We start from the raw sequence: 19,346 nt of genomic DNA, 5'->3' as shown, positions 1-19,346 counted from the left end.
GGATTGAGATGCCTTACAAATTGTTAATAAAATATTAACTTCCTCACAGAATCTAAGAATTGCAAAATCATAGGACATGAGGTTAAAAATATCTAAGAAACTACTTAATCCTACCTGTACTTGAACAAGAATCTTATATGTTATAGGTGGCAAGTAGTTATTCTGCCTTTGCTTGAGGAATACACTACTCCAAAAGCAGCCCATTCAGATTTTATATAATTATTTGGAAGTTTTTTCTTTCCATCAAACCTAATTTTGTGCCTGTAATTTTTAGCAGTTGCTTTTAGATCTAGAGTCAGGAACAAAGCTAAGCTTTTATGTGACAGCACTTTAAATGTTTGAAGACAACTAACATCTTTCCAATCCCCTCCCTCCACAAGCATCTCCTTTTTTTTGGGGTGGGGGGAGGGCATGGCAATGAGGGTTAAGTGACTTGCCCAGGGTCACACAGCTAGTAAGTGTCAAGTGTCTGAGGCTGAATTTGAACTCAGGTCTTCCTGAATCCAGGGCTGCTGCTTTATTCACTGTGCCACCTAGCTGCCTGCCCCCCCAAGCATCTCCTACTGGGAAAACAACCTTAGATCCTTAAAATGAATTTCTTATGTCATGAACCCCAAATTCTTCACATCTTATTTGCCTCTTCTGGATATTCTCCAACTGATCAATGTGCTTTCTAAAATGTGCTGCCCAGAAATGAACAGAAAACTTCAAATATGCTGTTCATGACAAGGGCAGAGTACAGCAGGACCATCATCTTCATAGAGTCGGAAGGGACTCTACAGGTCATGTAGCTCAAATCCTTGGACGAGGCACAAATCCCATTTGGTACATCCTTAATTGTTCATTAAGACCCTGCTTTTTTCACTGCCAAAGATAACCAAGTTTGGGGCAAGACACTTAAAAATCTCCCTGGGTTTCAGTTTTCTCATTTGTAAAATGAAGGTCTTAAATTAGATGGCTGCTGAGGTCTGTTTTTGCTCTCAACCTTTTGATCCTATGACCTTAGAGCAGGAGCTCTTCACCTGGGGACTCAGAACTTAAAAAAACCAAACCCCCAACTATTTAAATGTAATTGTTTCCCCTTGTAATTCTATGCCTTGTGTTATAAGCATTTAAAAGCATTATTCTGAAACTACCAGTCTGCCAAAGGGTTCCATAACAAAAAACAAACAAAAATGGTTAAGAACCCCTGCCTTAACCACAAAAAAAGAGATCAAGAACCCCTGCCATAGGAGAACAAGTGGTCTTTTTCCATCCGCAGTGTTTACTGAAGGCAAGGTATTCAGAAAAGAAAAACAGACTTGTGAAGTCAATAGTTGATTAAGAAGATCATATCTAAGAATGGAAGTTGGATTTTTGTAATATATAGGAACAACAGGCCAGGAATAGAATGCAACTAACAAGAGCAGGTTCGAAAAGATATTTGCCTGGAGTCTTGCAAATCTAGTAAAGAAGGCTTTAAAATGAAATGCGAGGGGGAGAGAAAACTATGTATATTAACCAACCTGCATATCACCATGGAAAAGCTATAATCAACAGCAGTAGAAATACTCAGAAATTAAAAATGGACAAAAGCCAAGGAATGGAGTCAGTGATAAAAGCCATGGCTTCAGATGTCTATACATAAATGAACAAATATAGCCACCAGCACTGGAAGAAGGTAAATTGGAGATCTTATACAAGGATTCAAATCTGATCTTATAGATATCATTGAGATTTGGTAGGATGGGACTCATGCCTGGAATGTATCTCTGGAAGGAAATCTTATTCAAAAGAAAGATGAGGGGCAGCTAGGTGGCACAGTGGATAGAGCACCGGACCTGGAGTCAGGAGTACCTGAGTTCAAATCCGACCTCAGTCACTTAACACTTACTAGCTGTGTGACCCTGGGCAAGTCGCTTAACCCCAATTGCCTCACTAAAAAAAAAAGATGATAGGTAAAAAGGATGGGAGTAGGCTACTATTGTATTAAATACACATATCTGTGAGGAAATCCAGGAAGCAGAGCAGGGAAGTATAGTGGAGTATTTGGATCAGAAATGATTGAGTTACAAAGCTGAGTGATATTGCCATAGGTGGTGCAGTGGATAAAGCACCAGCCCTGGATTCAGGAGGTCCTGAGTTCAAACCTGGTCTCAGACACTTGACACTTACTAGCTGTGTGACCCTGAGCAAGTCACTTAACCTTCACTGCCCTACCAAAAAAAAAAAAAAAAGAATAGTGAGGGGGCAGCTAGGTGGCACAGTGGATAAAGCACTGGTTCTGGATTCAGGAAGACCTGAATTCAAATCTGGCCTCAGACACTTGATACTTACTGGCTGTGTGACCCTGGGCAAATCACTTAACCCCTGTTGCCCCACAAAACAAACAAAAAAAGAATAGTGAATAGATGTTTTGTGAAAAACTAGAAAAGGAAGTGATCATTAAAAGCAAGCATCATTTCAGCAAGGTTATATGAAACTAACTTCATTTCTAATTCCTAGTCTAGTAGATTGGGTGATTCTAGAGCTTACCTATATTTTAGCAAAGAATCTGATAAAGAATCTCATGCTATTATTAAGAAAAAGATAGAAAGATATAGACTAGAAATTAGGTGGATTTGGACTTGGTCAGATGACCAAACCCAATGGTTGTATATTATCTTGGAAGGTCTCCAGTGGATTGCCCTAAGGATCTATTAGACTTGTGCTGTTTAATATATTTTATCAATAATTTGAACAATAATAGTTGACATTTATATAGTAATTTGGAATTTTATAAGATCACTTTGTAATTACATATATACATATGTAAAATTTCATTTGATCCAAACAATCCTGTGAAGTGCTACTATTACTTCCATTTCACAGATAAAACAGAGTGAGAAGTATTTAACTTCTTGCTCAGGGTCATATAACTAGTGTCTAGGATTTGAAATGTTTGTTACTCTAAATTAATTAATTAAAATTTTGGGGGGGGGGTGAGGCAATCGGGGGTGAAGTGACTTGCCTCGGGTCACATAGCCAGTAAGTGTCAAGTGTCTGAGGCAGGATTTTAACTCAGGTCCTCCTGACTCCAGAGCCAGTACTCTATCCACTGCACCACCTAACTGCTCCTGTTATTCTAAATTTAGCACTCTATCCACTATGCCACCTATCTGCCTCTAAATAAAGGTATGCTTATCATTATTTACATACGATACAAAGCTGAGTTAGCCAATACACTAGATGACAGTATTCAAAAAGATCTTGACAGGTCAGTCTAATGAGATGGAACTAAATACGATTAAATGTAAAGTCTTTTACTTAGGTTACAAGAATCATCTTTACAAACACAAGGGGGGTGGGGCGGCTAGGTGGTACAGTGGATAGAGCACTGGCCCTGGAGTCAGGAGGACCTGAGTTCAAATCCGATCTTAGACACATACTAGCTGTGTGACCTTGGACAAGTCACTTAACCCTCATTGCCCAACCCAACCCCCCCCCCAAACCAAAAACCAAAAAAACCCAAACAAAAAAAATACAAGAGGGGGGCAGCTAGGTGGCACAGTAGATAGAGCACTGGCCCTGGAATCAGGAGGACCTGAGTTCAAATCCGGCCTCAGACACTAGCTGTGTGACCCTGGGCAAGTCACTTAACCCCAATTGCCTCACCAACAAACAAAACAAATACAAGAGGGGAGGGGCATGACAAGTTCATCTGGAAAAGACCTGTAGGTTTTAGTGCACTTTGCAAGCTCAATACAAATCAGTAGTAGAATGCCAGCAAAGCAAGTTAACGCAACCTTTTATTGTATAAAGGGAATTATCATTCAGTATCAAGAAATTTAGTCTTATTATATTCTTCCCTAGTATCACAACTAGAATAGTGTGTTCAGTTCAGGGGACCATATTTTAGGAAGGACATTGATAAGCTGGAAGGTACCCAAAGGGTAATATGGATGGTTAGTTAGCCAATAGGCATTTATTAAGCACTTACTAGGTGCCAAGCACATGATTAAGTGCTAGGGATATAAGGAAAAGTAAAAGACAGGCTATAGGTCTCTCTTGAATTGGGGTCATATGAGAATCAGGTGAAACATGTTTAGCAGGGAGCCTTAGGGGAGCAGGTGAACTATCTCTATGTATTTAAAGGGTTATTATGTAGAAGAGAACATTTATTAAGATTGATTCTGAATGACTCCAGAGCACAGAAAAAAGAACAAAGATGAACTTGTAAGCTTCATGCGAAGAACAGCATTCTAACAATTGGAGATATTCAAAAGGGAGGGCCCTCTAGAGGTGGAGTCTTCCTTACTGGAGGTGTTCAAGGCTGGATGGCTATTTGTTAGCTATGATGTTGAGGTGATTTTTCCTCAGGTATGAGTTGGGCCAGATAGCATTCGAGGTCTCAGTTCTTGTGCAACTGTGAAATGATGATTAGGAACTCATTATTCCCAGTCAGTTTGTGCCATTTTTAGACTTTCAAAAATAAATTTACCCTTAAATTGAGACTAAATTTGTCTCTTTGTGATTTGCAACCACGGCTCAAAATTCTGTCTTCTGGAGCCAAGCAGGACAAATCCAGTCCTTACTCTTCCACATCAACCCTGTATCTGTTACCTATCTTCTCTCCACTTCTCAAGGTCAAACATCCCAAGTTTCTTCTATCTGTCTTTAATGCCATTTTCCAGTCCTCTTACCACACTGGTCAACCCCTAGCTTCTTCTCAACATCCCCTACAACATGTGGTGCCCAGAACTCAACACAATGCTTGAGACTTTTCCTGACTAGCCCAGAGTATAGTGACTTATAAGCACCCTTACTCTGGCAACTATACCTCTCTCTCTTTTTCTTTTGTGGAGCAATGAGGGTTAAGTGACTTGCCCAGGGTCACACAGCTAGTGAGTGTCAAGTGTCTGAGGCTGGATTTGAAATCAGGTCCTCCTGAATCCAGTGCTGTGCCACCTAGCTGCCCCTACTATACCTCTCTTAATCAGTTTAAGATCAAATTACTTTTCTTTTGGCTACTACACCACATTGTTGACTTCTATTGAGTGTATGATGCACTAAAACAGTCTTTTTCACACCAACTTTTTTCCAGCCATGTCTTCTCCATCTTATGCTTATGCAGTTGATAATTTGAATCCAGGTCTAAGATATTTCATTCATCTTCACTGTAAAGTTCACTTTTTTTTAGCATATTGTCCAGTCTGTTCAGATTTGTTTTGATGGTAATCCCTCCCAGTTTTGTCATCTGCAAATTTAGCGTATTTATTTATTTATTTTATTTAATAGGGAAATGAGGGTTGATTTGCCCAGGGTCACACAGCTGGTAAGTGTCAAGTGTTTGAGGCTGGATTTGAACTCAGGTCATCCTGAATCCAGGGCTGGTGCTTTATCCACTGCACCACCTAGCTGCCCCTTTAGCATATTTATTAAAACATGCTATTTACAGTGTCACAGAAATAAAAGACTTTAACAATAGTGTCAGCACTACTCATTTCTTCTCTTCTCACAAACAGGATTAGAACTACTGGTCTCTGACAGGTTTCTCTATTTGTCAAAATGCAAACACTACATTAAGTAGCCATGTTCCCAGCAGCTAGGATAAAACTAACAAAAACTGCTTCCATCATTTCTACTAAAACGCCATTTTAATGTCAGTCACTATTTGTAAAAGTTCAAAGACAAACTAATTAAAAAAAATAATGAAGAGGAGCAATCTTTAACATAATGCACAGAAAGCAACACATCAGGTTAAAAAAAATATTTAATGCTGCCCAAAAAGTATAAAAATACAGTAAGAATGGCAGTCCATTACAAAGTAGTCTCTCCTAATTTGTTCCTTTTACATCTTTCTACAATTCTTACAAGCATTTAAAAAACACTTAATACATCAAATTTATGTTTTGCAAAGTCTTCTTGCTGGTGGGTGCTCTTCATCCCCTGGATATATAGTTTACGTTGTAAACAGATAAACTGTGAGGCATTCTAGAAATTTATCAAACCTCACTTTGATTCCCGGAGAGGGCTTCAGGTCTTGCTTTGCATGTCAATGATTCAAAATATATAGCTTCAGAACATTCACAGATCATGGAGATTTAGGTGTCAGTCAATCTCGGCCTACAACATATAATACAAAACAAAGTCACCAATCCGATACAAATTTAGCCCCCTCCCCCCACACGGATACATACAAACACATGACTTACAAGAACTTAAAAAAAAAGGCAACCAAAAAGTGTTCCAACATTCCACATTCAATCATCAGACTAATTGTTCCAGTTGTCTGTGGTAAAATTGCTTATCATCTCTCTTAGCTAGAAAATGATGGTGCTATGAGGTGAGCTTATATCAAAGCACTCTAATTGAAATTCCTCTTTTCAAATGACCACTTAAAAAACTTAAAGCCCACCCTTTCCAATTTCTCTCAAAAGCACATAATGGTCCTCATGTGATATACTGCTAGGTGGGCTTGTAAAACTAAGCCCCTGGAGTAGTTTCTCCAGATTAGTGTCTGCCCAATTTCCTAATATTTGGGGGTTTAATATGTAATGCTAATCCAATAGTAGTGTTATCAATGTGAGTGTAAGATGCTTATGTTTTTAAAAATGTATAGTCTTTTACTAGCAGTCTTGCTTCTCTTTGGCAAACCAATGACAGTTAATTAATGATTCTATAGAATTTAAGTTTCTATCACAGATTTATATTATGAATTATTAGTGTAAAAATAGACAAACATAATCAAGATATTTATTATACTTAATAGCAAAACTAAAATAAATAAGCATAAGAGCCCAAACCAGCATGTTACAGTACCGATAGATGAAATGACTTTAAAGATGGGTATAGGGACTAGACTTGTGATTTCAATGGCAAAGGTAAAACTCATGGGAGGAAATTTCCTCTGCCATGCAAGATGACATTTTTTTCTGCAACTTATTAAGTGCCTAGTATGTGCCAGATACTGTGCTGAGCCCTGAGAATACAAAAACCTGTCTTGAATATGGAGATGTGACTTGCCTTGGGTCACACAGCCAGTATCTGTCAGAGGCAGGACTGTAACCAAGTCTTCTTGACTTCAAGGTTGGCTCTTTATCCAGTATGACATGCTGCTGCTCATTTTAAGATATACTCTACTACTTTCTTGAAGATTTGCAAACCACTCAGTTTTATTTGGGTTAATGCTGTCTACCCCTGCAAAAATGTAAAGATTTCCCTCTACAGTATCTCTAAATATATGAAGTGCATCATATTCACAATCTGACCAATCAACCCCCTCCCCCTTAATTTTATGACTTACTTTATTCTGCCTACCCACCCCTTGTTTCTAAACTAGGCATCTCCAGCTTCGTATCATGCTTAGGAAGCTTCCTTTACTGCTGTTGAACATGGCTAGAGTCAAGTCTTTAATGGAAACGCTCTCATCTTTAAACTTTTGATTCTAAATAACACTTTGAATGATTAAGAGATGGATGTCCCAAGAATTCTCAGTGTCTAAGGAGGCAGGTACAAAAAGACAAGGTCAATTAGTCATAAAGAGTAATTTGTATTCATTTCCCATGCAGGCACTACAACCTCTGATACAAAAGTTTAGATAAATAAACTGATTCAGAGATCACTGCAATGGTGAGCAAGTTTGATTCTATGTACTTGTTTCTCTTTTGAGTGTGCAGAACTCTCAATGCAAATTCTGTGCAAAATTGCTATTTGGGTAGTTTTGAGTTTCACCAGATGGTGCTATTTGTTATGGGCTTTGCTTTGTTCTTTCTCCAGTTCAAATCTGCCAAGTTGAAATATTTCATGCATATATCTAATACATTTAAAAGAGTATGTCAGACACGTTATGGCAAAGACAAGAGATCACTAAAAATTCTAGCTCCATTAATTGTTCTCTATGGGTATGTTGTAGGGAAAAGACTGTAAGAGTAAATAAAAGTTAGGTGGGTTAGACAAGTTTTAAAAATATTTTATTTGTAAGAAACACAAAGCATATTACTTGTTAATTTTTATTTTATTTAAGCTACTACTTTATTTCTCACAACAAGAGAAAATGAAATGGCAAGTTAAGTTAAACCAAACTAAATATGGTTAGTGATTCTTGTGTTTGGATAAAGTATTTATGCAAGCACATTTCATTAAACCACCCATTTTCCTTAATCTGGAATACCATAGCAACTTAATATACTAATGGAAAATCCTGTTCTCTGGTTTAAATCTGAAACAAGAGAAAGTCAAATCTTATACATGGAGAATTTTTGTCCCTGGGCATTTATGTAAAGCTCATACAAGAATGAAGGTAAAGCACAAAAATCCTGAAGCATTGTTTTATATAGGAATATAAAACTACCCTGACTCTCTTTCCTGAGTCAAAGACAAAGTATCCTAAGGTTTTTCATGATGATGTCAAGAAATGAAAAGAATTATGAATGCGTGTATAAATATTGTCAAGCTAGACATTTGAGATGCAATGAGGAAAAAATATATTCACCATTTTCTTGAAACAATGTAAACTAAAAAAGTCAATGATGTCTTTAATTAAAAACCTCAAATAACATACTTATTAAGTAACCTAGGACCAATCTGAGGTGACTATGTAAATGTAAGCAGCTGTAGTGACCAAATTCTTGAAATCTATTCCACACCAAATGTAAAACCAACTTCCTGATTAGGACAACTGAATTTAAAAGACAGCATTTTTTGACTATGTGTCCTCAATGGTACTGCAACTTCCAAGTCTGATGATGGGCAGGGACATTAAAATTTTTTTCCTAATTGAGTTGTCAGTGATAATACCAAATCCCCTTGGACAAAGTTTATTATGCAAATCAGTGACTACACTGAAAAATGCTACTGATTAGGGGAAAATAAAATGCACTACAGGAAAAGGATAAGAAATGACCATAAAAATTAGAATGCTTCCCAAAGGAGAATTAAAACCTTTCAAGGATCCAAGTTGCAAAGAGGATACTTTATCTGGAAACAAGCGGAAGAAAAATCCTGTGGAGAACTACTCTGAGTAGTCCTTAGAGCAACGTAACTGTTAAAGACAGAAAAGTCTTGTGGCTGAGGAAGAAATGTCAGGGCTCAAAACACACAATTTTCAAGTAAACCATTCTAGGAAAGAACAATGAAAGGAAAGTAAAAGAACTTAAATTCCTTGAATTATCCACTAATTTACTGGGCCAGTGCTCAACACATAGACTTGACGAGTTGAACTGCCCTGTTAAACCAAGAGTTGATGAGATAATACACAAAATAAACATGAAAATATTCTTGTACTTGAATGAGATAGCCCTGCTGATTTTCTACTTTGTCCTTAGCAAGGCAGCAACTGTGAAGTCGTTCTTAAATATTATTTCCCAAGAAAAGTACATATAACAAATAGCAAGCGCAAGCAATAAAACTGTAGAAAAACATGAATGACAGTTTTCTTTAGTCCCACAATAACATATTATCCAACAGATATCCAGATATTTAAATTTAACGTCATAAGACAGTTTACTATTGTCTAATTTTACAGGATAGAAATAAAAACATGTCCTGTTTGCATGCACATTGATCTAAAATTTTGTCTAAAGGTAAAATAGCTATTTTTATTTAATTATCATTTAAATGCAAAACCAAACCAAAACAACCCAAAACAAAAAACGAACCCACCCTAAAATATAGGCTACTAAAGGCATGAAATACCACCATGATTGCTATATGTTTAAGAATATAGGTCTGGTTTTTGTGAATACACACCTCTGTTAAGTCCAAACTGGCAGTACTTGCAACACCTGGGGTCAGGAACAAAAAGCAGAATCCACCAACCAGTTAGATACAATCTATGAGATGATATTGAATGCTCATTCTGCCCTAGATTGAATCGAAGGATGTGACTAATCCTTTATGGCCTTGAATGGACAGCCTAATAGTTATTATCTTCTACCTAACTACCCCCATCTTATTCTCCACTGTCTCTAGCCAGGCTTGGACTTGGTAGAAGTGTAGAAGGCGTGAATTTGGGTTTATGGAACACCAACTCCTGCCTGAGGCACATACTAGGAGATATCAGTCCTAAAATACTTGGCTTATATGGCTATTTGTTTTTAAAAATATGTTCATAGATTTCTCTTAAGATCAAAAATAAAATTCAAGGGAAAATATCAATTTTGGGGGCAGGGTAATTAATGAGGGTTAAGTGACTTGCCCAGGGTCACAAAGCTAGTGTCAAGTGTCTGAGGCTAGATGTGAACTCAGATCCTTCTGAATCCAGGGCCGGTGCTTCATCCACTGTGCCACCTAGCTGCCCCCAAAAATATCAATTTCTGGTGTTCACTGTACAATAACATAGCATAGCTCATGTGTCCTTTAGAGCCTCCTATAAAGTGATGAATATTTTGGAATTGCACTCACTGATGTGAATTTAAAATGTATAGCGGACAGTAAATAATCATGAAGAGCATCACAACTTCAGATTTGGAGTTGTGATAATTATAAAGCAAACATATACACAGACAAAAATGCTTCTCAGTTTTCTGAGAATGGTTTGACTCTAATCGTTTAATGTCATTTTAGGAATTAACAGCAGTAGTGTCTCTATCTGCAGAAGAATCAGAGGAGAGTTCTCTCTAAATGCTGGTCACCCAAGCTGGTCAATTGATGTTGAAAGCAAACAAATATTTATTGCAAAAGTGAAGCATTCTACTGTACAAGCTAACTGCTTTTATAAACCTAGTTTTTAAAAGAATCAGTGCAGATTTATATAAACATTATTCAGGAAAAAAGAGGACAAGAATAGCACAGCTGCATAAGAGAAATGGTAAAAAAAAAAAAAAGAAAAAAGACCCCAGATATTATGCAATGCAAGTCATAACCTCTGCATGACAGAATTTTTATGGGAGTTGTCATTAAATGGATAACTTGACAAGCATAGGGTCTGGCACATAGTAAATAAGCACTTAATAAAAACTTGTTGACTGGACTTGCCTAATCATTGTCACTTCCTTTCCTTTCTCCTGGCTGTCCTTTAGTAGAGATGCTAAAAGAGCAATGGGATTGACAAGGGCACAGACAAAGAAAAGCAAGAGGCATAATAATCTGGATTATTCTCCAAACCTTCTAAATATGTAATGTATGTAACTGTAATTTGTGTTATCAGAATATTTTGGCATATCACTTTCTTTATGCTCATAACAACTCACTAGAATTTGAATTATTAGGGTTATTAACCTGAGTAGATTGGGCAGTCCAAAACAGAAAGAACTGCATTCTATATAAGTTGCAAATTCCACAAAGAAAAGCAGAAAGAATTGACAGTTATTTGGTATAAAGTGACCTTTGATAAAATTAATATCACTTCATTTGTTTTCTTAGCCAAAAGAAAACACCATTGACTTGCATTACAGATGTGGTGTAGAAGGGAACTGAAAGGAGGTAGGCTGGTCATATAGTAAGAACATTGTATAAACACAGCCTGAGCACTGCACTGGGATTCATAAAAACATTAAGAAAATAAGAGGAAAGTTTCTATTCTACTGGATTTATCCTCTGTGGCAGATTTGTAGAAATGCTCAAGATAAGGCATGACTGGGGAGAGATCTGCACCAAAGCAGGAAGTATTTTACCATATTTTGCATTAGGCCAAACACCATGACCAAGAGCTGATAGAAAAGCACCGACATAGAAACTGCAAAACAGTTAACAGCTCTTCTGAGAAACAAATAAATCAAACCATCGTTTATTCTCCTCTAATTGAACCATATAGTTAACTTACTAGATCTTTGTATAATGTCTAATGAAATCAATAGTAAGTTTCAGGTAAGTTAATTAAAAAAAAAATTGCCAACTCTTAGCTTAGAATATAAACTTCTAGATGATAATAGTTAATAGACTTAGAACTACAAGGAACTTTGGATTTCATAAAATCCAAAATCCTCATTTTCCCAGTGAGGAAAACTAAGGCTTAGAAGGGTGACAGAGGTGGAAAGTATCTGAGCTAGGATTCAAATCTAGGTCCTCAAATTAAACATTTAATATTCTTTCCACTACAAAGTGCTGGCAATATACTCTACAATTCTTCATCTAATAAATGCTTCTGGTATTTCCAAGGATATCAAAACATTACAACAAACTTTTATGAATTTGTATTTTGTTCAGTTGTTTTCAGTTGTGTCTTACTCGGTGACCCCATTTGGGGTTTTCTTGGCAAAGAAAGAAGGGTTTGCCATTTCCTTTTCCAGCTGATTTTACAGATGAGCCAACTAAGAAAGCAGGATTAGTGACTTGCCTGGATTTGAATTCAGGAAGAACAGTCTTCCTGACTTCAGGCCCAGCACTCTATCCACCACACCACCTATTTGCCCTATAAAATTCGTAAATGTTGTCCATGTAAAATCTTCCAATAATGTTTAAAGTTTGGGCTATTGCTTACTCAATACCATTTTTTTTTTTTTAATTTTAGTAGGGCAATGAGGGTTAAGTGACTTGCCCAGGGTCACACAGCTAGTAAGTGTCTGAGGCCGGATTTGAACTCAGGTACTCCTGAATCCAGGGCCGGTGCTTTATCCACTGCGCCACCTAGCTGCCCCACTCAATACCATTTTTCAGGATTTCCACATGAAAAACTGAACTTCCTCCAAACAACTTCACTCCTTGTAGGGGCCCACTAGTGAGTTTCTACCATATTAGTTCTCACAAAGGACATCTTGAAAAAAGTAAACACAAGGAAGAATGAAAAGCAGAGTTGAAACAGAGGTATTATATACCCTAGAGCTGTAAATTGCTCCAAAATGGAGAGCAATGCAAATATTGAAGACATGAATAGATTAGGAACCACTCTAAATGCACCAAGGGATATTGTCTTTTTAACACTGACTTCCTACATATATACAGGGCTCAGACAGACTGAGTTGGAAGAGAGCTTTGAGAACTGAGGCCCTTAGAGGGATATGACTTGCCCAAGATGCAAGGCTTTGACTCCAAATGCAGTGTTTTTCCCATTACACCATGGAAGTATTATAAAAATTTTCCTTCAACAGATCCAACTCCAGCAGGTTGATTAACTAAATCTAATATAACATGTAACCTGAGATCCAAATATACTTTACAAACACTGAATCAAAAGGAGAAAAACAATCCAATTTGGAAAGTAAGGATACAGCAAAGAATAAACTTAGGTTTGGATAATGCTCCATAATGTATGTATGGTCTTGGCACCAGAACAGATGTAATGTAAAAATGCATATGAAATGCCTCCTGGCTACTTCCTCTTGACTAAAAAGTTTAAAGAAAACAATACTGAATTAGGACACAGGCACAAGTTAAAAAAAAACTTATTTAATAAGTTGCTGTACCACCTACAATCTATATTAAGTATTTTCAATGTAATTGAACACTTTCAACAATTTTAACCAAAACATTTTAAGATGCTTATCTATACTATCTATATTTCTCAGAAAATCCCAAATATTTGCAATGTAAAATTGAAAGTCAACAAAATACAGACAAGTTAAAAGTTGAATGGAATGTTGGAACTTTAATAAAGCTAGCACTCTGAAGAGCATTCTAAACTCTGAACATAGCTTCTATTAAAACAATGTGCTTTTAAAAGCCGAAAGGGTTTTTTTTGTTTTTTTCAACAATTGCATCAAGAATTTAAAGGGACACGGTCAGGCTGCAAAATTAATCTTTTAACCAAATATTTTAGGGATCTTTAAAATTCACTTGGGGACATAAAAATTTAAACCAAATGTTCACATCTCACTCAGTTTAGGAAAATGAGACCATGGTCTGGGATTGAGTTGTGGCTAGTATATTACTTCCTGAATCTCATGCAATACCCCCAATTATAGTTTTAGCATATTAATCACTGAAATGAAAATATTTTTTATAATGAATTTTAGAAAAATAAATTTTATAATGCCATACATTTTGGATCAAGGGTTACCTGACAGTGTCCCTGCAAGCAGCATTATTCTTTAAATGTTTGTTGGGGGAATTGCTTTTGGTTTATTCTTCAGTGTTGGAAATGGCAAAACACAACGGAATGCAAAATATACAGTAAAAATTGCTTTGTAAGACCTTTAATCACTAATACCAAATCTCTAGTAATAACGAAAATGTATATGATACATCTAATTCAACTCACAAATCAGAACACTCAGTTCCAAAATAAAAAACTTTTTTGGTAACAGATCTTTTCAAACTGGGCTTTTTCCAAAAGTACATTTAACTACAAAAGGAGAGATTAAATAGGCAATTATAAAATATATTTATCCTAAGAATATAAAATGTTGATGCCCATGTTGAGAATACATTACACATTATGCACATCTTTAAGGATCATTTGTTTTAATGTAGATAAAACCACAATGTTTATTGCTTGTATCAGGCATGTGAATTAAAACCTACACAACCTACATAGATATATCCCTCTGGTCAAGGGTTTTTCCAGCTTAATTGGTGAAATGTAAATTTTTTTTACCATATCAACACATTTGCAAAAAAAAAAAATTATAAACTTTTCTTGAAAACAAACATTAACATCTTTATTTTATATAGCAGTTTACAGTTTGGTTTTCAGAAGTACCTGCAGGTCAAAGTCCTGAGATGCTGACTTGTGACTGATTTCCATCACTTATCTGGTTGGTGTCTATTCTACTACGCCATTTTCAGGTAAGCGTAGGGAACTTGCTGCTAAGAGACAAAGCCCTAGCGATTAACTGCAGCAGCAACTGAATCAACTACTAGTGCAGAAGCTTGCTGTGCAAATTAAGGCTTTACTTCTAAGGAATGATGCTGAGAATACAATGTCCAGCAAACAAAAGCGCCAACCAAAATGACTGTACCAAACCCCATCTTAGTGAGAATAGGTTTCCAATATAACCACCTTTTTCTTTTTCGTTCAGTCTCATTTAGCTTCTGTTTCATCTGCTGCACCTTTTGAGCTGTATTAGCTTTTCGGTCGTCTCGGTATCGTTTCCGAATTGCACTAAAGAGAAAGAAACAAATAAATACATAAGCAAACAGATGAGTTGAATTTTACTGCCTAGTCAAGATGAAAGAAATAGAGAAAAGGAAAAAACCCTCCCCCATCCCATTACACTGATTCCAGAGATATAAAACACTCGAACAAAAGCAAACAAAAACTCCTGAGGCTCCAAATCACCTTTATACTTAATGTGAAAAATGCAACCAGTTTCTAGAATATTTTATACCTCACTGTGATCACAAAACTTAAAGACTAAACTTTCATTTGCTGAGGAGACTTGCAGAGTGCAAGTGTGCTTTGGGTTTTTTAAAAAAATCTAACCATAGGAACAGGTTAAATATAAGAAAAAAAACCTAAAGTACTCTTTTACCAGCAGGTTTATCTTTCTAGGATTTTTATCATCTTCTGGAAGCTTTGGCTTTCTAAATTTTACATCTAGTTTACATTTCTCTATTCGGTCCTACAATAAGTTTTCTTTCCCTCCTCAAAAGCATTACAAATCAGAGTAATATAGCTTAAGGATTCTGGGTAGATAAGGACTACTCCCAGTATGAGATACCAATCACAGGTAAGTCTTGGCATAATTGAACTATTTAATTTACACAGGAAGGGTTTAATGCCAAAACCACTGAACCTGTCAGTTAAGAAATATGGGTTCAGGGGGGAGGGAGGGAGAAAAATCTGAAATTGTAAAGCTTGTATAAACAAAAGTTGAGAACTATCTTTACATGTAACGGAAAAAATAAAATACCTTATACATTAAAAAAAAAAAGATTATCAAGGAAACTCAATTTTGCTAAAAGGTACCATACACAGTGCAATTATATGAAATTTTTACAGTAAATTCCCCTAATAAAGGCCTTATTTATCAAATTAAAAAAAAAAAAAGAAATATGGGTTCAGGGGCAGCTAGGTGGCACAGTGGGTAAAGCACCGGCCCTGGATTCAGAAATACCTGAGTTCAAATCTGGCCTCAGACACTTGACACTTACTAGCTGTGTGACCCTGGGAAAGTCACTTAACCCCCATTGTCCCGCAAAAAAAAAAGAAATATGGGTTCAAACACTGTCTCTGATACACACAAACTCAATGAATTTTAAATCAACTTAATTTCTCTAAGTCTATTTCTTCGTAAGTAATAATACTTAATTTATACCAAAGGACAGTTTGTAATCTTAAAATGTTAGAATAATTTGATTATGTAACCCAATTTATAAACTAGAACTTTCTTGGCTTCTCTCCAAAGAGAAGCACAAAACATAACATGTGTATACGGAATATAACATCTCAACTTAAAGGTGACACGACAACATTTCTCTAGACTGTCCATAAAAGACCTTGTGAAGAAGGGGGTATACAGACATCTAATTGAGGTGACAAGATGTTGTATATATTAAAAAGCTGAATTTTGGGAGGTCCGGAGATGTGGCTTTGAATCCTACCTTTTATGCCTGCTTGCTCTGTGATCATGAAAAAGTCACTTCTCTTTGACTGTTTCCTCAGTAAAATGAGACTAATACTGCCTGTGTCACAGGGGTGTTGTGAGGCAAGCACTTTGTAAACTTACAACTATATACATGTGAAATTATTACTTTTATTATTAATTACATGGAGAAATCTCACTGGATTCTATGGATTTTTGTACCTTCAAATTGTGTTCAGTTCTGAATGATATAGTTATAAAGCTGCTTGTGCTTATTTTCTCCCTGGTATTTATTATCCTTTCTCTTTTTTTTTCTTCCATAAAAGTATTTTATTATTTTCCAGTTACATGTAAAGATATATCCTTTCTCTTAATTCCCCACCCACTTCTGTCTGATTCCCTGTAACTAAGTATAATGTATTTCCACACCAAAGTGTGAATGGTTCAACCTTCTTTGTGTTTCAGATAAAAATGTTCATTTGATGACTATTCCCTTTACTTCTTTCTCCATGTTTGTATACTTTTCAAACCCTCAAATTATGAAAAGTGGCAAGTTTTATTCACCTCCTTTCCTCTTATTTCTAAACTAGTGCATTCCTTCTTTTACTCTTCCTTCTCTTTCTCCTCTTAAATCCCTCAGAACACAACCAATCCACTCCCAGGACCTGTTTTTCTTATTTAACTCCTTCAGTACCCTTTGAAGACATGATGGTTTTGAAGGGAATGTTTCTTCTCCATTTCAATCTTTGCCCTACACATCATCTTACAGCTCCTTCCAACTACTCAAATACATTTATCTTTCTAAGTTTCTCTGGAATCTTGTATTTGTATTTCAAAGTTTTCTATTCAATTTTAGTTCTTTCTTTAGAATGCTTCAAAGTCTTCTATTTCATTACAAGTCCATTTCCCCTCTATACAATTATGTTCAACTCAGCAGGGTTAAGTTATTGTTAATTCTCTTTTGGAATACTGTATTCCAAAATAGCTTCTCATTTGTAACGGAACCTGTCAGGTCTTATGTGACCCGAATTACAGTTCCTCAGAACTTGATTGCCTTCTTTCTGTATGCTGTTAACTTTTTTTTTTTAATTTGATGAGGGAGATCTAAATTTTGATTTAACTGTTTCTGGGATTTCTTCTTTTAGGGTCCTTTCCAGGGGGTAATTAATGGATTCTTTTCTATCTTTGCCCTTTAGCTAACAGATCTGGACAGTTTTCATTAATGATTTTTTGAAACACAGTGTCTAAGCTTTAAAAAAAAAAATTTCCAGATAGACTAATGATTCTTAAATGATTCTAGGTCAAACGTTGGTGATTAGATAGTTTACATTTTTAAAAATATTTTTGTCAATTTTGATTTTGTTCTAATATTTCTTGCTGATTTGTAGAGTTCACTGATTTCTCTTGGGTCCATTCTAGTTTTCAGGGATAATGTTTCTTGGGTAAGAGTCACCATATTCCCTTCTAAGCTACTTATTCTCCTTCCAGTTCTTTCCTTAAGAAATACTCCCCCTCCCCTCCCCCATCCTATCTCCTGCTTCATTATTTCCAGTTATTCACATAGTGGAAAACTCTTTTTTCCCTTAGCACCTGTGCATACAGTTGTTACGGAATTATGATCTGCAATATATTTTTTTATATTAGCTGGTCTTTTTTTGGATTTACTTGTGTCTTCAGCATTAGTTACTGAATTGGGGCTTTGGGCCAATGGCCAAGCTCTACCCCCTGCTGGATTTTTCTGTGAGGTGGCTGGATCTGTCTAGCTTTGTGTCCCCTGGGTTTTTGTGCTCTCGGTCACTTCCTGGGCTTAGGGAGGGCCTCCAGGGCCCTCTATGGCATCTCAGGACAGAGTGTTAGGGAACCCAGAGAGCTTAAGATCTAAGCATTACAGCACTGTGCTTGTCAATGTTCATTGTAGCTACGAAGATCCTAACCCATGGGTTTTTTCAGAAGATCTCTCCATTCTTGCTGCTTCTGAACACAGAGTTTTGCAGACTACCTATGTCCTATTTATTGTCACTGGCTTTGTCTGAGGTCTACTTCCCTTTCCTTTTGCTAGGTCTTCTGACTTTTTGTGGAGTCCTAGAGGGGAAGATGTTACTTAATATAGTTTCTCACTAGGTTTTCTGATTATTATTCAGTCTCATGCAAACTTCAGAATTTTGCCCAAGGTTGGTGGGAACAATGGGTACCATGCCTCTTTCAAGCAGCCATCTTGGCAAGAGGTTCCAATGCAACACTAAATAAACATCTAATTATGAAAACCACTTGGGTATATAATGAGGGGGGTATAATTCACATATATTTAGCATCTAAAGATTTATAAGCACTTTCCTTGAAATGAGCCTGTGAGATAAGTAATATACTTATATTCTACTTTACAAATGAGAAAACAGACTCAAAAGTGAAGTGACTTGTCCATGGTTACATATCTAATAAGTACCAGACCTGGTGCTTGAACACAAGTCTTCTGCTCCTAAATTTAGTCCTCACTTCACTATACCATACTGTCTCTTCTAATTAATTGGCCTTTACCTTGTAGGCAATGAGTAATTAATCAAGGGACTTTAACATAATGATAATAATTTACAGTCCTTTAAGATTGCATCTTGCAAAACTTCTCATTACATCCAGAAAGATGATAAATACTAAGTACCATTATAGGAAGAAGAAATTAGCATCTAAATAGAGGGATATGAGAAGAATAAGTACATGAAACAAGATGAGAGAGTACTGATTCAAGAACTAAGCGTCAAGGACTTGGCCTATGATGGTAGCAATGTGAAAAGGACAGGACATAGGCAAGAAACAGTGTAGAGTAATAACAGGACTTTTACTTAACTGGATAAGGTAAAGGAGGAAGAAAAACATAGTCAAGGGCGATTGTTTTAAGGCTGGGTAAATCCAAGAATGGCAGGAAAATATAGAGAAATAAGTAAGTTTATAGAGGGAAGAAGGACAAAGAAGATCAATACAGTATAGATA

General features: G+C 36.3%; 1 protein-coding gene across 1 annotated transcript in view; it reads right to left on the bottom strand.

Moving 5' to 3' along the window:
• Positions 1 to 5,674: 5,674 nt before the first annotated feature.
• Positions 5,675 to 19,346, bottom strand: part of PTPN2 (protein tyrosine phosphatase non-receptor type 2) — a 97,703-nt gene continuing 84,031 nt past the window's right edge. Inside the window, 2 exon segments of the mRNA XM_043975271.1 lie at positions 5,675 to 6,084; positions 14,837 to 14,938. Coding sequence (XP_043831206.1) covers positions 6,063 to 6,084; positions 14,837 to 14,938 — 124 coding nt within the window. The 3' untranslated portion in view covers positions 5,675 to 6,062.

This window comes from Dromiciops gliroides, chromosome 1 (assembly GCF_019393635.1).
Source record: "Dromiciops gliroides isolate mDroGli1 chromosome 1, mDroGli1.pri, whole genome shotgun sequence".
Taxonomy (NCBI): domain Eukaryota; kingdom Metazoa; phylum Chordata; class Mammalia; order Microbiotheria; family Microbiotheriidae; genus Dromiciops; species Dromiciops gliroides.
Note: the sequence above shows the minus strand (reverse complement) of the source record. Positions and strands in the feature narration are given on the sequence as shown.